The following is a 17,868-nucleotide window of genomic DNA, read 5'->3' on the forward strand; positions in this document are numbered from 1 at the left end:
TGTTTATCAGGCAATGCAAGCACTGTTAATCCATTTTATTTTTATTTATTTCATTTCACCTTAGCACAGAGAAGAAAACATTTCCCCAGTTGATTGAACAGCCCTCTGTGAACACTACTCATTGTTAATACATCTCTATTGAAGTACGTTCAAACTGCAGTGAGGAGAAACTGGAACATGTGAAGTTATTGCCTCTTGTCACCCTTGACTACATTTGGTACATTCATGTAGAATTTGTAAAACCTTGACTGGGATGTTCAATAATGAAATACTAAACATTGAAAGTTAGCAAATAAATGACATATTTCAAACAATTACGCGCATGTAGCTTAGTGAATATACGTATGATTTATTATGCATAAATCCAAACCATTAAAAAGTGATATAGATATACTCTTTCTCTAGAAGTATCTGCACACTCATCCCTGCCTGAAGTCTAAGGAACTTCTCCTAAAGATGCTGCTTCTCTCCAGGTTAAATCTGCATGGCTCATTTGGTAAACAAATGGGTGAATGACTTCCTGCCATTCCTTATGGACATGAGACAACAAACTGCCTTTGACTCTTGACATTGGAATCTTGTTTCCTACAACACTGTCAGTTTATATCAGTTCAACAGATACTGATACAGAAGAGCAATGAAAGCAGGTCCATTCCCCCACACAGATCATATGGTCAAAATAAAACTCTTAATTTATCTTATGGATTAAACCCAAAGCAACAGAGACCTTTCTTAGCTCAGTAGCAAATGAGCTCACATGTTCCTTGGCTCTACTCACCCAGAACTACCGGTAAATATCATTTCTGATTTCAGCTGCTGTCTGAATGAAGCTCGATAACAAAGGACTCCTTCCGGGGAACATGAGCCAGTCCTGAGAGGGGAACACGTGCCTGTAGCGTTGCATGAAATTGTACATTGGACCTTTTTTTATCAATACACTAAAGTGTATATATTATCGCACTGCCTTGATGTTGTACAATGCAAATGGTGGTACAAAAGTAAATCTGCATAGCAAAATGTTCTGGGCAGAAAAATGTATCCCTTACTGTCACTTAAACATACAGTGATCAGTTCATCTACAGCACAGCAGTGAACACGTTCCACCGGGGCGCCTTCTGCAGCTTCCTGTCTGTGGACTCAGTTGTTGTGCATCGTTTTGCATAGATCCAAGAGTTGTAGTGGTGCAGATGCTCATGCAGCGGGGGGGAGGGGAGGGGATTTCGGGGGTCAGATGTACTTGTTGGCCAGATTCTGGACATCGTTCTTAGTGAACTCTGCGCTCTGCACAGCAGACAGATGCTCAAACAGCTGGGTCATGTGGCGACGCTCGTCCTTCTCCAGCAGCATCAATACAACCTGATCAAAAACACAGCATTTCATCACCAAAACCACACAAAGCACAAAAACGTGTTTTAATTCAATAGTCGTCGTGGTGATCTATGTAAGGAAATATGCAGGCTTGGGGAAAAAAATATCATATGTAACGGAATGACGTAGTTAGGAGAAGATCTGTAAACTTTTCTCTTACACTTACAGAGTGAACATTTGTAATTGTAACGGAATACATTGTTAATTCTCAATTCCACTTTTTAAGTATATTAATTTTAATGTCCAAACACTGATGCTTCTGTAACAAAATAATTTCCCAAATTGGGATCACTAATCCATCTATCTACAGTATCTATCTGTCTATCTATCTATCTATCTGTCTATCTATCTGTCTATCTATCTATCTGTCTGTCTATCTATATGTCTGTTTATCTATATGTCTGTTTATCTATCTATCTGTCTATCTATCTGTCTATCTATCTATCTGTCTATCTATCTATCTGTCTGTCTATCTATATGTCTGTTTATCTATCTATCTGTCTATCTATCTGTCTATCTATCTATCTGTCTATCTATCTATCTGTCTGTCTATCTATATGTCTGTTTATCTATCTATCTGTCTGTCTGTCTGTCTGTCTATCTCTCTGTCTGTCTGTCTGTCTGCCTGCCTGCCTGTCTGTCTGTCTGTCTGTCTGTCTGTCTGTCTGTCTGCCTGCCTTCCTGCCTGCCTGCCTGTCTGTCTGTCTGTCTGTCTGTCTGTCTGTCTGTCTGTCTGTCTGCCTGCCTGCCTGTCTGTCTGTCTGTCTGTCTGTCTGTCTGTCTGTCTGTCTGTCTGTCTGTCTGTCTGTCTGTCTGTCTGTCCGTCCCTTCCAACCCGGGAGATGTGATTTTGCTAAATTACAAAGACTTATATGAAGCATCTCACCGAGAACCTGTGGGCGGTGTGCAGATGATGGAGGTGTTGGTACACCAGGTGGGGGTCTTTCTCCAGGAGGTGTGAGTCCAGTGCTTGCATGATGAAGCTGATGGTGTTCCCATCCAGCTGGGTGCTTAGGAAGTGGGGAAGCCTCTCGGGGGGGGTTGAGGCCAACAGGGCCGCGCAGGCCGCCGTGTTCCCGCTGCAGCGCGCTCCGTTCAGGGCCTGGCCGTACTCGTAGGCGTTGGTCAGCTGAAGGTTGATGGGTTCCTCCCCTCTGGGACTCTCTGACTGAGCAGCCCCCGGCGTTTCCTCGTCTCCAGCAACCTGAGGAAGGAGAATTACAGAGTTATTTACAGAAGAGAGAAGGGGGGAAAGGATTTGTTTAAGGAACCATCCAGGTAAATACACAGAGCGTTTACAAGCCAGAAAGAAGTCAGGTGTTTTTAAACCCAAGAGCACATTCTGGACACATCATGTTGCACTAGTGGTATATCTGACCTCCTGATGAGCGGTATCATAATAAGCACTTAGGGTTAGATGTGAAGCTTGTTAAGTAGAAATTAGCAGCTTTCTTAATGCATTGTGCATTTGGCCTGATGGGTCAGATGCTTTGAACTAAAAAGAGTACATTTTCCAATTCTTGCCGCCATTTGTTTTGCAGTGATTGGAGAGAGGGCTGTTTCCACTGCAGGATACAGCTTTACTTTTACCCGCTCTTCTTTTGCATCCCATTAGGGAAATATGAATAGTAGTGGTATTTTTATTTCATATCAACTCGGCCAAGCGAGCTGAGCCAAATCTTAAAGGTCTCCTATTATACTATTTTTAGGCATATATTATAGGTTTCATATAAAAAACATGTCTCTGAAGTGTTTTTCTTAAAATACCAAACAGATCTCCCATTGGAGCGTGCCTCATACCCCTCTATTTCAGCCCTGTTACTAAAGTGCTGATTCTGGGTCTGGCCCTTTAAATGTAATCAAGCTGCTGCTGGCCACGCCCCTTTGGAGGATCCACATGCAAGCAGTGAGCTCTGTGAAGAGAAGGCTGTCTACCAGCAGAAACTCAGCTAAACGCTGCCGTGATGAAACGCCATATTATGTTCCAAACCACATCAAGCATTATTTCTGAAACAGTATGGAGCTCAAACACTTTCTCTATCGCAGGTTTACCACAAGGTGAGTTCCTTTCATATCCGGCTTCTTTACACATACTCTCTCCAGTACAGCGTTAGCTCTGAGCAGGGGCGCCACCAGGGATGTTGGGCCCCATGAAAATATATCACATTGGTTACTTAAACCTTTTTTTCTTAATGTTCTAAAATAGTTTGGGCCCCTGTCAGTCACGGGCCCTTAGAATCATCCTAACTTTTCACCCCCTTACGGCGCTCCTGGCTCTGAGTGTTAGCGATGCTTGCATCAAAGACCAAACAAAGACCATATTACTTCCAAAACACGTCTCATTGTTTCTGATAGCAACGTTTCCGTGGGCATAAAGCCAGCCCACATTTGAGTAATGTTGTCATGACTGCAGCAAATCTGGATCAGCTTCGTTGTCCCCCATTTTTAGAGAGGTGGGTAAGGAGGAAAAGAGAAAGGGATTTATTTTCTGACACTTTGTGTCTCCTTACACACCGGGGACACATATTTATGTATAAAAGACATCAAAAAGTGCATCTTGCATGATGTGTGACCTTTAAAGCTGATCACCCTGCCTACGTTAGAGGTTCTATCAGGCAAACAGAAAGTGTCCACCCTGGGATAAGAACTAGAGAAAACACCCCGTGATGGAGCATTGCTGCACCATGCTGCAGAGACACAGCGGAACATGCAGCACGTGTGGCCTGCGGTCTGGACTTTGGCCACTAAACCAACATCAACACAGAGCCGAGCGCTTTCCTTCAGTCTCCTTCAGCCCCCTCTTTTTTTCTCAGATCATTAAAACTACACGTTAATAGCTGTTTCCGAGCTGCTCAGTGCATATTCCCAAAACATGTTCTGATTATTCCAACGGCACATGAATGCAGCACTATTGCCTTACCTCGCAATATTAAACCGTGTTATCTTAAATCTTAAAGAGTATTCTATTAACCCACTAGAACACTGCGTTCCCAGAATGCATTATTCCTCGTGTTTCCTAGAGGTTCCAGAAGTGGATGGTCAGATCCTAGCTTTGGAGCTGGTCTCCTGTGGAACCCACTACATTTAGGACTTCTCTTTTTAACTCAGTTTAATGTTAGGGCTGGCTCAGGAGGACTTCTATCTACAAGGGGACAGAGTGTGTGGTTTAATAACACAATATTAACAAAAGGGAAACATCATTTGTGTGTCTGCCCCACAAAGTGTTCACTAAGTTTTCTGAAACTTGCACCGCTAGTTTTTCTGACTGTTACCCTTTAACAGAGGACAACAACAAGCAGAAAGAGCAGCGTCCTCGGTGGAGAGAATACAAAAAGACAAGTGTATGTACCTCTGTGATGGGGACAGTCGTCCTGGGCTTGGCTGGGGATACGTTGGCCAGACTCTGTCTGAGCAGCACCGTCACCTCCTCCAGCTCCTTCTCAGCCTCCTGCACGTTGGGGTCCTGCTGCAGGACCTCCTGCAGGTCGGAGCTGCAGGCCATATAGTCCTGCAGCTCAGCATACCAACATGTGTAAGTAGCTGAGAGCTCCAATATTAACTCATGAAATAATAATGTAAGGTGAACTTAAAGAGTGCCCTCCAGTCTTGGTTTCTAAATAAACATTTAGCATCTAATCACCTTTAGGCCTCTGTTAGCCAGGGCTCGTCTGTAGAAGGCCTTCTTATTGGTCGGATCCACTTTGAGAGCTGCATCACAGTCCTGCTTGGCTTCAGTAAACCTCTCCAACTTCAAGTAGCACAGGGCCCTACACACACACACACACACACACACACACACACACACACACACACACACACACACACACGCACGCACGCACGCACGCACGCACGCACGCACGCACGCACGCACGCACGCGCGCGCACACACACACACACACACACACACACACACACACACACACACACACACACACACACACACACACACACACACACACACACACACACACGTTAAATAGATGAGATAGCATTTTAATCTCTGAGCATTCATCAAGCGTTTTGCTTTCCTAATGTGTTGGGTATTTTCATTCAGATGGTTCTCAGCTACAGTGTGTATTTGCTCTGGTGTGGCTGACATTCAAGCTATTTACAAGCTAAGTAAAACAGGACACACAATAGGTTTTTCTTAAGTACGCAGCTTCATATTTTCTTCGCCGACATGATTAAACATGTACGTACTGCTGTTGGAGGGAAAGTGCTGCCCTGCCTGCTGCATACTTTGTGCTTGCTGTGTGTGTGTCTGTAGATCAACATGATAGAGGCTATAAATGGAGTTGTGATCAACAGTGATGAAGCAGGCAGCTGTTTCCTGAGCCTCTGCCATTCAATATCAACAATACAGGCTCATTTGCTAGCAGTGACAGACTGATGAGTGGCTAGGAAGCCAAAGGGCTGAATGCAGCAGAAACCAGCTGAAGATAATGAATCCATCTGTTGTCATTTATCCCAACCAGAACATTGCATTTCTGACATTCCTGCATCATAAGGACACAGCCTAATGAGGAACAGAAAGTAAAAGCCACCACTAACCTGTTGGTGTAGACAGCACACTCCTCTGGCTTCAGCTTAAGGCATTCAGTGTACTTCCCCAGTGCGTCCTGGTATTGGCCCTTCTTCACAAAGTCGTTCCCTTCTTGCTTCACTGCTGTAAAACGGACTTCTGCTTTCCTTTCTGGAAGACAAAGTCCAGTGGTGATTACTCATTGCTGCTTACTCACACGTCATTCTTCTTTCTGTTGAAGTAACCCCCCTTTTTTATTTTCCTACCACAAGGTTATGCCAGTCTTTATGCTATAAAGCTGGAGGGTTTTAAATCCTTGAAATGAATGCTGTGCTAGCTAGAGGTGAGGCATGAGAGTGAAGTCAGCAATCAGTCACAGTGTGGACTAAAGGCTAATCAATCTGCTGCAAAGGGTCTTATGGGAGGGAGAACTGTGCCAGCAGTCTATTCTTTCATTGGAGTTTAAAAATAGCATCTGCAGCACAGCCTAGGGAGGGGGAAAACTGCATGGTCAGTAACAGAGTGACACGTCCACTTATATAACATACAGGCCTTTAACATTCTGTTTGTATCTTAGTGCAGAGTGATGGAGAAACAGGAACATGAATGTTGGTGATGAAAGTGTTGAGAGCATTCTCTTCTGCTCCTCGCTGTCAAATAGTGGTGGAGGAAGAATACAGGTCCTTGAATTCTGGAACTGTTAAAGTACTCAATGAAGATACAATTGAAATTGTGGGTGTAAAACTGTTATATCACTGGATCATTATTTTTGATACATTCATTTGACTGTTGTAGTTGTTCTAGGCGAAGCATTAAGCATTTATACACTGTTGTGTTGCAGTCAAATCTAAAAGATACTATCCATACTACAGTGTACTATCACCGTATGTTTTGTATTTGTATGTCTGCTCAGAGCTGAGTGCAGTCTTCAGACAGGCCTCATGTCACACTTTATATCCAAAGGTTACACTAAGATCCAGTTTAAGGATTTACACAGGAGCCTCCAAACACTGTCAGCATGTGACTTGTCGACCTAAGAATGTTTAAAAATAAATCCAAAGAAAATGACTATCGTAGGAATCACAGTATCATCAAAAAACATATTTTAAACATTTTGTTATATACTGAGTATTGTGACAAGGGGACAGAGCGTGTGGTATGTTGTACAGTTCCTAAAGCCCCCTGTGGCAGATTTGTAATTAGTGTTTTCCAGCTTAGATGCATGAGATTTTCTGAATGATTGCTTGATCAGGACTTGTTCAGAACAGACCTGCGTCTCTGGCTGCCTTCTCGGCCCGGGCCTGCAGGAGCTCGGCACTGGGCGGCCCCTCTCTGCGGTGCTGCTGCGCTGACAGGGGCACCAGGGGGATTTCAGGGAGCTTCTCCCTCCACTCCGGGCCATCCTCCTCGATCAGCTGCCGGGTGATCCTGCAGGAGGATCAGTCAGTGTGGCTGTCACAGACACAAGTGGAATATACTACACACAGTCGCACACAGACAAGGTGTTAAAAAGCTCACCGCAAGTAAGTTAGTGTGTATCTATACAAGCATTATATTGTCTCATAGTGTAATTATATACGCTTGTATGCTAATGCTATGATCTACTGTATTGCTAAACACAAAGCAGCCAGGTGAGTTTACCTATCGCATAACAGAGAGCGGACATGACAGATTTAGCCTGGAGCTGGAGCTCCTTTGGAACACCAGCTAAATCTGTTGGCCACTAGCAAGACTTTGTGTGTTTGTTCATTTGATTTGTTTCTTTAAACATATGATTACAAGGCCATTTCTGGATTTTAGTATAGAAAAATATTCAAAAGCACAAATTATATTGTGTTTTATGATATTGTACCTTTATATTTATTTACTTATCTTAATACATCTAATGATATAACCACCCAATGGATAGCAAGGACACTTTCATGATAGATCTCTGTATCAGTACACTTAAACAGGTACATATATATACATATATACATATTCAGCCAAACCATGGCCGATAAGACCACTCCCTGTTAATATGAATGTTTTCACTCCTTCAGGCTCCTCTGTGTTTCCGTGAGAGGTAAGGGTAATACCTGTTGACACTGTCGTTGGCTGCCTGTACGCTGATGTCGATCTGCAGGACGGTCTTGTAATCCACGTAGGCCTTGCGGTAGCGCTCCAGAGAGTCATAAGCCGTGGCCCGGCGCAGGAGGGGCTTGAGGGAGAACGGCTGCAGCTCCAGGGCTCTGGATGGTATAATAGATGTGATGAGACAGGAGCAAAGGATCAAGTCTGCTATAGATCCTCACTGAGAAGTACTCTACATTGGGATTGACTAGGAATCTATTTTATATGTTTGGATGTGTTCTTGCACTCATGAACTGTGTGGATATACTGTCACACAACCCAGTTTTCTGCTTGCCTCAGAAGTTGAATCTTAAGCAAACACACCAGGTGTTCACATGGGAGGTTCCCACAGGATCTCCTACTTACAGAACTTCTGAAGAGATGAATGACTATCCTTTTCAACACACCCCATCGCAAATCCCTTCATAAAATAACAGTGATCTGCGACTTAAGTGTTTCAATTGATAAGGCTGTTTGCTAAAAATTAGAAAGCCTTTCAACTAAACAACCTCTTAAGACAGCTGCATTACTTCTCACAATACTTATACACACAGATGAACAAGTTTAGGAAATAGAGACTCTCACCGTGTGCAGTCCTGTATGCACTCTTGACAGTTGCCATCTTTAAGGTAACACGCTGCTCTGTTTGAATACAGAATACATAGATCCTCAGGACTATTCATTCCTGCAAAAAAGAGAAACACAGAAACTTGGAATCTGCTTGACATAATATAAGTGGCAAACATCAGAAATAGGCATTATGAACTCCTTGGCTGGTTTAATTATGGCTTTAAAAAGTCTGTATGTGTTATGAGTCATTTATCATTTTCAAAGAACATATTGGAGTACTGCCAAACAATTACATGCAATTTAGCGTCTGTTATATTGGCAATAACTTAACATACTCCACCTGTGCTGCTGTGTGTGTTTTGCAATTATGTTATCCTGTTATGACTGAATGAAGAACTTGCATTAGCATTAGAATTGTTAATATACTAACTAAAAATGTTTTCTACTTGCCTGTTATTAACTGAATATGATATTGAGGTATGAGTCTCAACCAATGAACTCGATCTTAACCAGGCAGCAGGCCCACCTTTTTCCACTAAGACATCCTAATACGTCCTGCTATGTTACCAGATTAGCATTATGATATAACACAGGGCACACTGAGGGGAAAGCTCCTGAAACTACTTTTATGAAATGTTCTCCTGAAAATTCGACTACTGCACATTCTTATAGCCTGACAGCCTGTGGTTTCCACAATCATTATCATTGACACAGGCACATCAGGCTTATACTGTATATTAGAGACGGAGCTGCATTCTGGCGTGTGGTGCAGTGGGTTGTGTGTTGGTTGTGTGTAGTGTGTTGGTTTCCGGATCAGAGGGTCACAGGTTCAAACCCCACTGCAATCAGCATGTCCTTGTGTCCCTAAGACACTTCACCCCAAATTGCTCCTGTGGTGATTGCCCACTGTATCGAGTATGTAAGTCGCTTTGGATAAAAGCGTCTAACAAGTGACATGTTATCAGGAGTGATAGATTTTGGGTTGGCATAAATAAACTGCAGGGCCTGGAGATCAAACCACCAACCTCTGATTGGTGGATGTATCCTCATCTCTACTTTTATCTATGTTGTGCCTGCATTACATGTAGCCATCATACAGGTAATAGACCTTGGACAATGTGGATATTCAGTCCCTTTAACCCCAGCAACACAGTGGGTAGGAGATAAACAGAGAGACTATGTTGAACCTGACAGGCAGCGGCTTCTCCCTCTGTCTCCCTCTCTTTGAGAATTATAGCTGCAGTCCTACAGATTCAATTTCACAGTGAGTGGTTAGCGGTCATGTGACCTAGGCAGACCTGAGCTGAGAGGCTTAGCACCAGGCTGAGGCTCAAACATAAACACTGTCCCACCGTATGCACCTCAACTGCCACAATTTGGCTCATTGTTGTAAGGAGAGAGTCACGGAAGACACAACACAAACGTTGGGACCTTTTAACTCCTGAATATTGAACCATTGCCATTTGCCACAGTTCCACACTGTACAGTATGTGTGGACTGCTTCTTGGAGATCAGTTCGCTTGTTGAGGTTTTTCCCTCATGGAAAAAACTGCCTTTTAAGTGGTTTTAATTTTTACCTCCACTGATAAGGCAACACAAACTAAAGGGAAGCACTAGGTTTATAGCTGCAAGGTCATGACCTTTGATTTACAATAATTGCGATGGCCTGTTGGAGAAAGTCCTAAAGAGCATTGATGATTAAACAACATAAAGCAACATGTATTCAAATAAGGGGGATAAACTGGTGAAGAAACTGGCCAGTTACACTACAGACGAGCTGTATAACACCCTGCTATAAGAACACATGTTATTACGCACAAGGAGGCGCATCTAAACTTCTTACCATACATCCAGCTTTATCCTCCACACAATGTGACTGATCTACCAACCACCACAGACTATTATATTATTGTATCTATGGTAAGAACAACAGCATCCACCATGATGAGGACTGCTCCACCTTACCTGAATCTGTAAAGCCTTGGATGGCTTGTGAGTATTTCTCCAGTGCGTCGGCAAACTGTCCTTTTTTAAACAGCAGGTTTCCTTCATTCTTTAGCCGAGACAGATGCGGGGGCAGGGCTCCACATGGAGCATCAAGGTTGACGGTTTCCCCTGCGTTTCTTCCGACCGGGGGTTCTTTCCTGCTGCTGGGATCAGCTGGGGCTGAAGCCGTGGAGCCCCTCTTGCCGGATCCATTGGCCACCTTCTCCTTGGACTCCTGCGTGACTCTGTACTTTTCTGCGCTCGCTCCTTTGCCTCTCCGGTGTCCTTGGTGGGAGTTGTTGGGCTCACTGTGAGGACCCCCGTCCCCTCTGCTGTGGGGCTTCTTTTGAGTGTTACCCATGTCTCCCCTCTCGACAGGAGCAGCTGAGCTCTCCTCCCCTCCCACAGGCTGGCTGGGTTCAACCGGACGGGCTAGAAGGGCGAGGGAGGGAGGGAGAGGCAGAGGGAAGGGAGAGGCAGAGAGAAGGGGGAGACACGCCCACAGGAAGGAGTCAGTGGTTACATCACAGTGGGGGAGGGTTGGACACACATGACACACAACCACTTCAAAGAGGGAGTTCCAGGAAGCAGCCATGCTCAGTGAATTATGAAAGTGCTTGGTGGGGGAGGGCAGATAACACGCACGCATAGTATGTCACGTTACCCAGAGGGCCATGGGTGTTTCCTTTCTCTGCAGCACAGGAGGGGCTGTGATGAAAATGACTGCTATCACCACTTACTGTTTCTGAAGCATTCTCACATGTTTTGTGTAATTCATTGGTTTAGAGAGCAAATCCTTTGCCAGGCAGAGGAAGTAGGGACTTAGTAAAGCAGGCATCTACAGCTATACTACAGAATAGTGTACAAATATATATGTATATATATATATAATGTAATCAAAAACTCATAATGATCCTTTACATCTATTTATTAAATAATTATAAATAAGAAAAGAATGTTCTGTGGGACATTTAACTTTGGAAAACAAACCTTTTGTCTCTATTATAAACCGTAGGTCATTGAGACACTTCCCGATCTCATACATATAGATGTTTTAATGGATAGAATTGTCAACATCTTTAAATGTGAACTTTAACCTACCTATCAGCCAGATATTCATTTATAATGTTTCATAGACATGTTCTTCTTTATTTCATCCACTTTGTTGTTAAATGTTTTCCTATCCTAGATTAAACCAGGATGGAATTGTTTTTTTAATAAAATAATATACTCTAAGAGACAGAGGCACTAGCTACTTTTATTGGAAAAGAGTTGGCAGCAATGGAGCTTTTCTATAAGACATACTTTATTAATCCTTCTCAGGGAAATGTCTTTCTCCCCTCTTTTGTGTCTACACACATTACACACACACACACAGAGGATATACATGCACACACACATTTTCACATTCCAGATTTTCTCTCTTATTCGCAGCTTGACAATCATTTGAAACACTTGCAAAGTTACAATTTGATATGACTTATTGGTGGACATAAGGTATCAGAATCAGACTTTACTGTACAACTAAGCAAATTCAGTTATTTGACCCACCATAGAGCTTTTGAATCTATCACAACTAGGTGGTTTGTTTCTAAATTGAGAGCAGTATTAATAATTAGTGAACAACTGCAGCCCACTGCTTTATACACAACACAAACATGTGTACTGGTTAAAAAGGTGGATTTTCAATAAAAAGACAATCTAATCGAACTATCCATGACGTGCTAGATATAGCTAAGAGACCATTACCTTCATTTAAACTAATCATAAATAGATTTCTGAATGGATTTAGGAAATGATAAGCAGTCACTGGCCAGTGTCTGGGTGTTCATGAAGGATATACGTAGATATCGATTATGGAAGTGTTCTCACCAGTCTCTTTGGCTCTGGTTTTATCGTTGTCATCTTCCTCTTCTACTTCTTGGATGAGGATTTTTTTGCCTCTGCTTCGCTGCTCGGGTTGACGTTCCTTCATCTTCTTCTCAATTTCCAATAGAAGTTTCTATATCCAAAAACAACTCACACATTATAATGTGTCTACCGTATCATCCAAACACCACTGACTAGTGGTAAAAGGAACACCTTCTGATTTATCTGAAGTAGCCTCCATTGAAATCCTTGAAAAATGGACATATAAACAATTCCCTTTAAACAAAATGCATATGTATACAAATACATATAAAATACAATACATACAACAACTGAACAAATTACACCATTCTCTTTTTACAGGAATAACAAACGACATGATAGTGCAGTAGCTGCTGTCAGTTTTAAGAGCCTGGTCTCACACAAATACAGCGACACCTAGTGGACCAACCGGCTCGAGGCATGTGTTCACCATGCGTCAGGCTGCTGTCACCCACCATGGCTGCAGCATTCTGTGGCTCTTCCCTTAGCACCACCCTCAGGTCTTCAACAGCCATTTGGAAGTTGCCCATGTGATTATTAACTGTGCCACGGCGTAGCAAGGCTAATGATAAAAGATAAATCACAAACAGTACAGACATTACATTCATTCTTTCTTTACATCCTGTGCTTTAATGTTGCAAAAATAATGTGTTTTGAGCTATAGTGAAACACTGAAATGATGCCAATAATAAAATCATATTTCAGTTGGCATGTAACTCCATTAAAATGCTACTTTACAAAAACTATAAGCACCTTTCATATTGCCAGGTTCCAGCTCCAGTACCCTCTCACAGTCTCTCGTGGCATTGTGCCAGCTCTGGAGATGTATCTGTGCCTGTGCTCTGTTGTTGTATGCAGCCACAGCCGGTTGAATGGAAAGACTCCTGTAATGAAAAGCCAGGAATAAAACAAAACAAACCTTAATTAAGAGATTAATGGACAAACACTTTACGAAACAGTATATGGGAATGGAAGCTCTTAAATGCACAACCAGGGTTGGGAGGGTTACTAAATGTAATCAATTACTGATTACTGAATACATGGCTCTGAAAGTAATCCGAATACAGTTACAGTTACGTGTCTTAAAAAAGTAATCGTAATCAGATTACTTTAAGATTACTTTTGGATTACTTTATTTTTCCATCACGGATGGGTATGTTTTGGTGTACAGGAGACACAAAAAGCAAAAGGAAACTGAATGTGTTTTTACTGTTTCAATGGCTTATCAAGAGCACAACTGAAACATAACATCTGAAACGATGTTACAACATAATACACTTTTTGGGGATGCAGCTTGGGATGTGAGGAGTGAGGGACACGGCTTAGAACGGGCGTGTCACATTCTGTCCTGCCAGTGTTGGCAGGACATGAATTCAAATGTCAAACTCGGACTTCATTTTAAGGACATTTCGGCCAGGGGTGTAGAGCTATATTTGTTTAAGCACCGGATTGGCAAAACAGGAGAGTGTGTGCACCAGTCTGCCTTGATCTATGTATTCATGTCTGTGACACTCACAGTATCTGCTACCCACATCTGTTTTATAGAAGGAAAACCTCCTTCACTTCATGAAATCTCTGCAGCACCAGGAGGGTTAACTCAGCCTCTGAGAAGAGGAGCGCACAGTGCCTTTCACGCACCGCCGTCACTGTGTTTACCTTCAGAATCATTAGAAAGGCTGGCCCGTCTACACTACAGGCATCGACAAATGCTTTCAACGCTTCGCCCATTCACTTGAATGGGGTGACGTAGAAGATTTGTAATCTTCGCCGAACTGCATTGTGGGGAGCATGGCATGGCTTTGCAAGCATCACGAGCATCTATCGGCATCAAAAGTTGTTCAACTTTTGAGGCTCGATACTTGGCATCAGCCAATCAAATCCCGTTTATGCAAATCCCGCCAGTGCAAGCGCAGCCAATCAAACCGCGTGCAAGCTGGGAGAGCCAGACCGCAGTTAATTTCCTCATATTCCAAACGAGATATTACAGTAGCAAATCACCCGGTTCTTTACGACCGGAACTATTTACCGGGATACAAACCGGAGGAACCAGGCATGGAGGGAGGTGGCAGAGACAGTGGGTGAAACTGGTAGGTTTTTCGCCTTTTTGGAGAGTTTATATCCAGTTTACTTCGTTTTAACATTGCTATTGCTTTGTATGTCGGGGGCGGGAGATTCATGTGATTGGTTGTTGGTCGCGTTGCTCGCAAAAAATCGCCAAGCTTCAGACACGCCCAGGTTCAAGATTTTTTTATGCCTGTAGTGTAGACGGGCCGTACGCAGACTTTTGTTCCTCCATGTTTCGTTGTTATTGTTTCACTGAGCGAGCGGACCCGCGATTTTTTTTCAAACGCTTTTTTGCTCCATCTGCGGCGCTAATAGGTTTTGTGGGCTGTGATGATTCGGCTGTACCTTTAGTAATGAATATTAAATGTTGTGAGGAAATCTTTCCACCAATAATTCCAATAAGTAATCCAAAATGTATTCACTTCAGGTTTACGAAAGTCCCTATAATCAGATTACTCGTTTTTCGAGCTGCCCGTCTACACTACAGGCATGAAAAAATCTTGAAGCTGGGCGTGTCTGAAGCTTGGCGATTTTTTGCGAGCAACCAATCACATGAATCTCCCGCCCCCGACATACAAAGCAATAGCAATGTTAAAACGAAGTAAACTGGATATAAACTCTCCAAACAGGCGAAAAAACTATCAGTTTCACCCACTGTCTGTGCCACCTCCCTCCATGCCTGGTTCCTCCGGTTTGTATCCCGGTAAATAGTTCCGGTCGTAAAGAACCGGGTGATTTGCTACCGTAATATCTCGTTTGGAATATGAGGAAATTAACTGCGGTCTGGCTCTCCCAGCTTGCACGCGGTTTGATTGGCTGCGCTTGCACTGGCGGGATTTGCATAAACGGGATTTGATTGGCTGATGCCAAGCATCGAGCCTCAAAAGTTGAACATTGTTCAACTTTTGATGCCGATAGATGCTCGTGATGCTTGCAAAGCCATGCCATGCTCCCCACAATGCAGTTCGGCGAAGATTAAAAATCTTCTACGTCACACCATTCAAGTAAATGGGCGAAGCGTTGAAAGCATTTTTTGATGCCTGTAGTGTAGACGTACCTAACTGATTTTTGTATTCTGATTATGTAACGCCGTTACATGTATTCCGTTACAACCCAACCCTGTGCACAACACACATCTAATTAAATGCCAGGAAACATAATAAGAGATGTAACATTTGTTTTATAATAAATTAGTTGTTTAATAGCCTGACCTGGAGTAGTATGCAACAGCCTCCTCATAATCCTTGGCTCTGAAAGCTTCATTGCCTTTCTCCTTTTCGCGATTTGCAAGAAGCAGCTTCTCCTGTTGTGTCAGCACTGGACATTTTGGAACACATATTTCAGACAAATTCCCACATACTTATTGTTTCAATATGACCACAAAATAAATATATGAGTTGCTCTGCGTAACACCTTACATGAGGCATCCACTTTAGTTTTGATTTTGGGGTGTCCCTGGTTTATAATGGCTGGTGCATCATGTTTATCCAAATTTCTGTCGATTTTTTCAAACTCTTTTTCGACATCAAACCTGGAAATAAAGCATTATTTTGGAAAAATTAGATATTCTGCAAAGTGATGCTGCAGCATCAATCATTAAACTGTTGGTCATTGCTATGAAAGAAGCTTTGCTGAGGCCATTTCACACAGTTACATCTCTGGAGCCTTTCATGTACAGGGCCTGCTTTGACAATGTGTTCTTTCTTCTGAATATAAGAGACCAATGTAGAGACACAATGACTTACTTGTCCCATTCTCGATAATCATGTGGGAGAGTGTGTTTTGAAAGAGTCCTCTTTTCTTTTTTAACTGAAGTCTGTAATGAAAGGAGACTCAATTTTGAGTATGTGTCTTACTTGAACACTGTTGCGTACACAGGTGGAGACTGTTTACCTGGCATAGTGGAACAGAGCAATTGGAACCTCTTATCGGTGGCATATTTTCAAACACCAGAGCATCAAACATTGACTGCTGTTTCAGTGAAATCTCTGACGCTTTGGTTTCTTCTTGCCATTTCTGTAAAGAAAAAAGTATTTATTTGAAAAATGACTTTATATCCGAGACAACAGTGAACAGGATTATTTAAAAAAAAGGGATATATTGCATGCCTTCAACTCATCAGCAATTTGGCTCCACTCATCATTTGGAAGGCAAGCAGCTGTGGACACACGCTTTTCCTTCCTGAGGGCCAGGCTCCTAGGGTCCAGTTTTTCCAAGTGATCCTCACAGAACAGAATTAGATGAGGATAAATGCCCTCGTCGCCAGACCTTGACACAAAGTAAAATATTATTTTCTTAAAAGTATATTAGACTGTATTGAGTCATAATCTTGTCCTTTACCCTTTTGCAATTGGTAGTTACTTTACATCTCTGTTGATTACCATACTAAATCAATTCTACCTGTTAAAGGGCCCATGTCATGCTTTTCTGGTTATGACCCGTCCCCTCGTGTTGTGAAAGTTTGTCTGCATGTAAACGGTCTGCAGTCACACATCCTCATGGTACACCACATAGCGAGTAAAACTCTAACACAGAAAATACCTGTCTATGCTGCCCCAGAACGCCTCGTTGGAGATTTTTCTTTTTCCATTTTTTTCTTCCTGGGTACAGCGACGTGCCCAGGAGCTCCAACAAGCCATGTAGGACAGAGAGTGAATACACATACTCTACAGAGATGCTGAATGAGAAACCAATGTGAGTTAGGAACATTGAACAATGTAAATCTATTCTAGTATACCTCAACAATGGAATTATGATCAGTGGAAATGGCCATGACATGGGACCTTTAACACTCAACATCAGTTATGTGGCTTCTACCTGAGCACCGTGCAGATCTTCTCTAGGTATTTTACATCTTTGCATTTTCCAATGTAGTCGTAGTCCAGATGCTCCACAGGGACGCTGCAGTCCTGAGGGGGGGGGCGGTGGTGAGGGGGGAACGATGCCCCTGTGCGGCTCATATCTGGAACAATACCACTCTGTCAGTTATTCCTCAAACAATGTTGTTCTGTTATAAGCAGGTAGAAAGTAATACAACATTACAAATAACTATTTCATTCAGATTACCGTACGTTTATAAAGGTTAGGCTAAATGACGTAATGTGATCAAAATAACGTGAGTTAGAAGTTTGTTTTTGAGAAATTAACAAAGCAATTGCCAAATCCTTCTTTACGAAATCTAGGTGGTCCTCTTGGCTGATAAACGTTATTATGCTATTGAAAAACTAAAGAAGTGTATTACCTGTGGCTGTTCGGTCTCTGTAGCTGAACAAACTGTTTGTTACTATGGAAACCGCAAACGGAAGTAATCTGTACTCCAGAGCGGAAACACGTGA

General features: G+C 42.7%; 1 protein-coding gene across 1 annotated transcript; it reads right to left on the bottom strand.

Moving 5' to 3' along the window:
* Window positions 1-23: 23 nt before the first annotated feature.
* On the bottom strand, window positions 24-17,831 carry LOC307045761 (sperm-associated antigen 1-like). The gene is made up of 19 exons (XM_079691705.1): window positions 17,775-17,831; window positions 17,351-17,495; window positions 16,642-16,801; window positions 16,427-16,549; window positions 16,279-16,349; window positions 15,952-16,064; window positions 15,745-15,850; window positions 13,223-13,353; window positions 12,925-13,031; window positions 12,431-12,560; window positions 10,538-10,990; window positions 8,588-8,687; window positions 7,969-8,121; window positions 7,161-7,318; window positions 5,920-6,061; window positions 5,009-5,135; window positions 4,718-4,876; window positions 2,255-2,572; window positions 24-1,356 (listed from the first exon to the last, which is right to left on the bottom strand). The coding sequence occupies exons 2-19, from the start codon at window positions 17,491-17,493 to the stop codon at window positions 1,228-1,230; spliced, it is 2,823 nt and encodes a 940-aa protein (XP_079547831.1). The 5' UTR covers window positions 17,494-17,495; window positions 17,775-17,831; the 3' UTR covers window positions 24-1,227.
* Window positions 17,832-17,868: the final 37 nt, after the last annotated feature.

The sequence above is a fragment of the Notothenia rossii genome, assembly GCF_949606895.1.
Source record: "Notothenia rossii genome assembly, chromosome: 7".
Classification (NCBI taxonomy): domain Eukaryota; kingdom Metazoa; phylum Chordata; class Actinopteri; order Perciformes; family Nototheniidae; genus Notothenia; species Notothenia rossii.

Bases quoted from the DNA above. Each gene is read 5' to 3' on its own strand.
- LOC307045761 (XM_079691705.1), bottom strand. From the start codon at position 17,493: ATGAGCCGCACAGGGGCATCGTTCCCCCCTCACCACCGCCCCCCCCCT. The intron at 13,354-15,744 runs GTCAGGCTATTA...TTTTCATTACAG, and splicing joins GCTGTTGCATACTACTCCAG to GAGTCTTTCCATTCAACCGG. The intron at 2,573-4,717 runs GTACATACACTT...CTCCTTCCTCAG, and splicing joins CGACTGTCCCCATCACAGAG to GTTGCTGGAGACGAGGAAAC.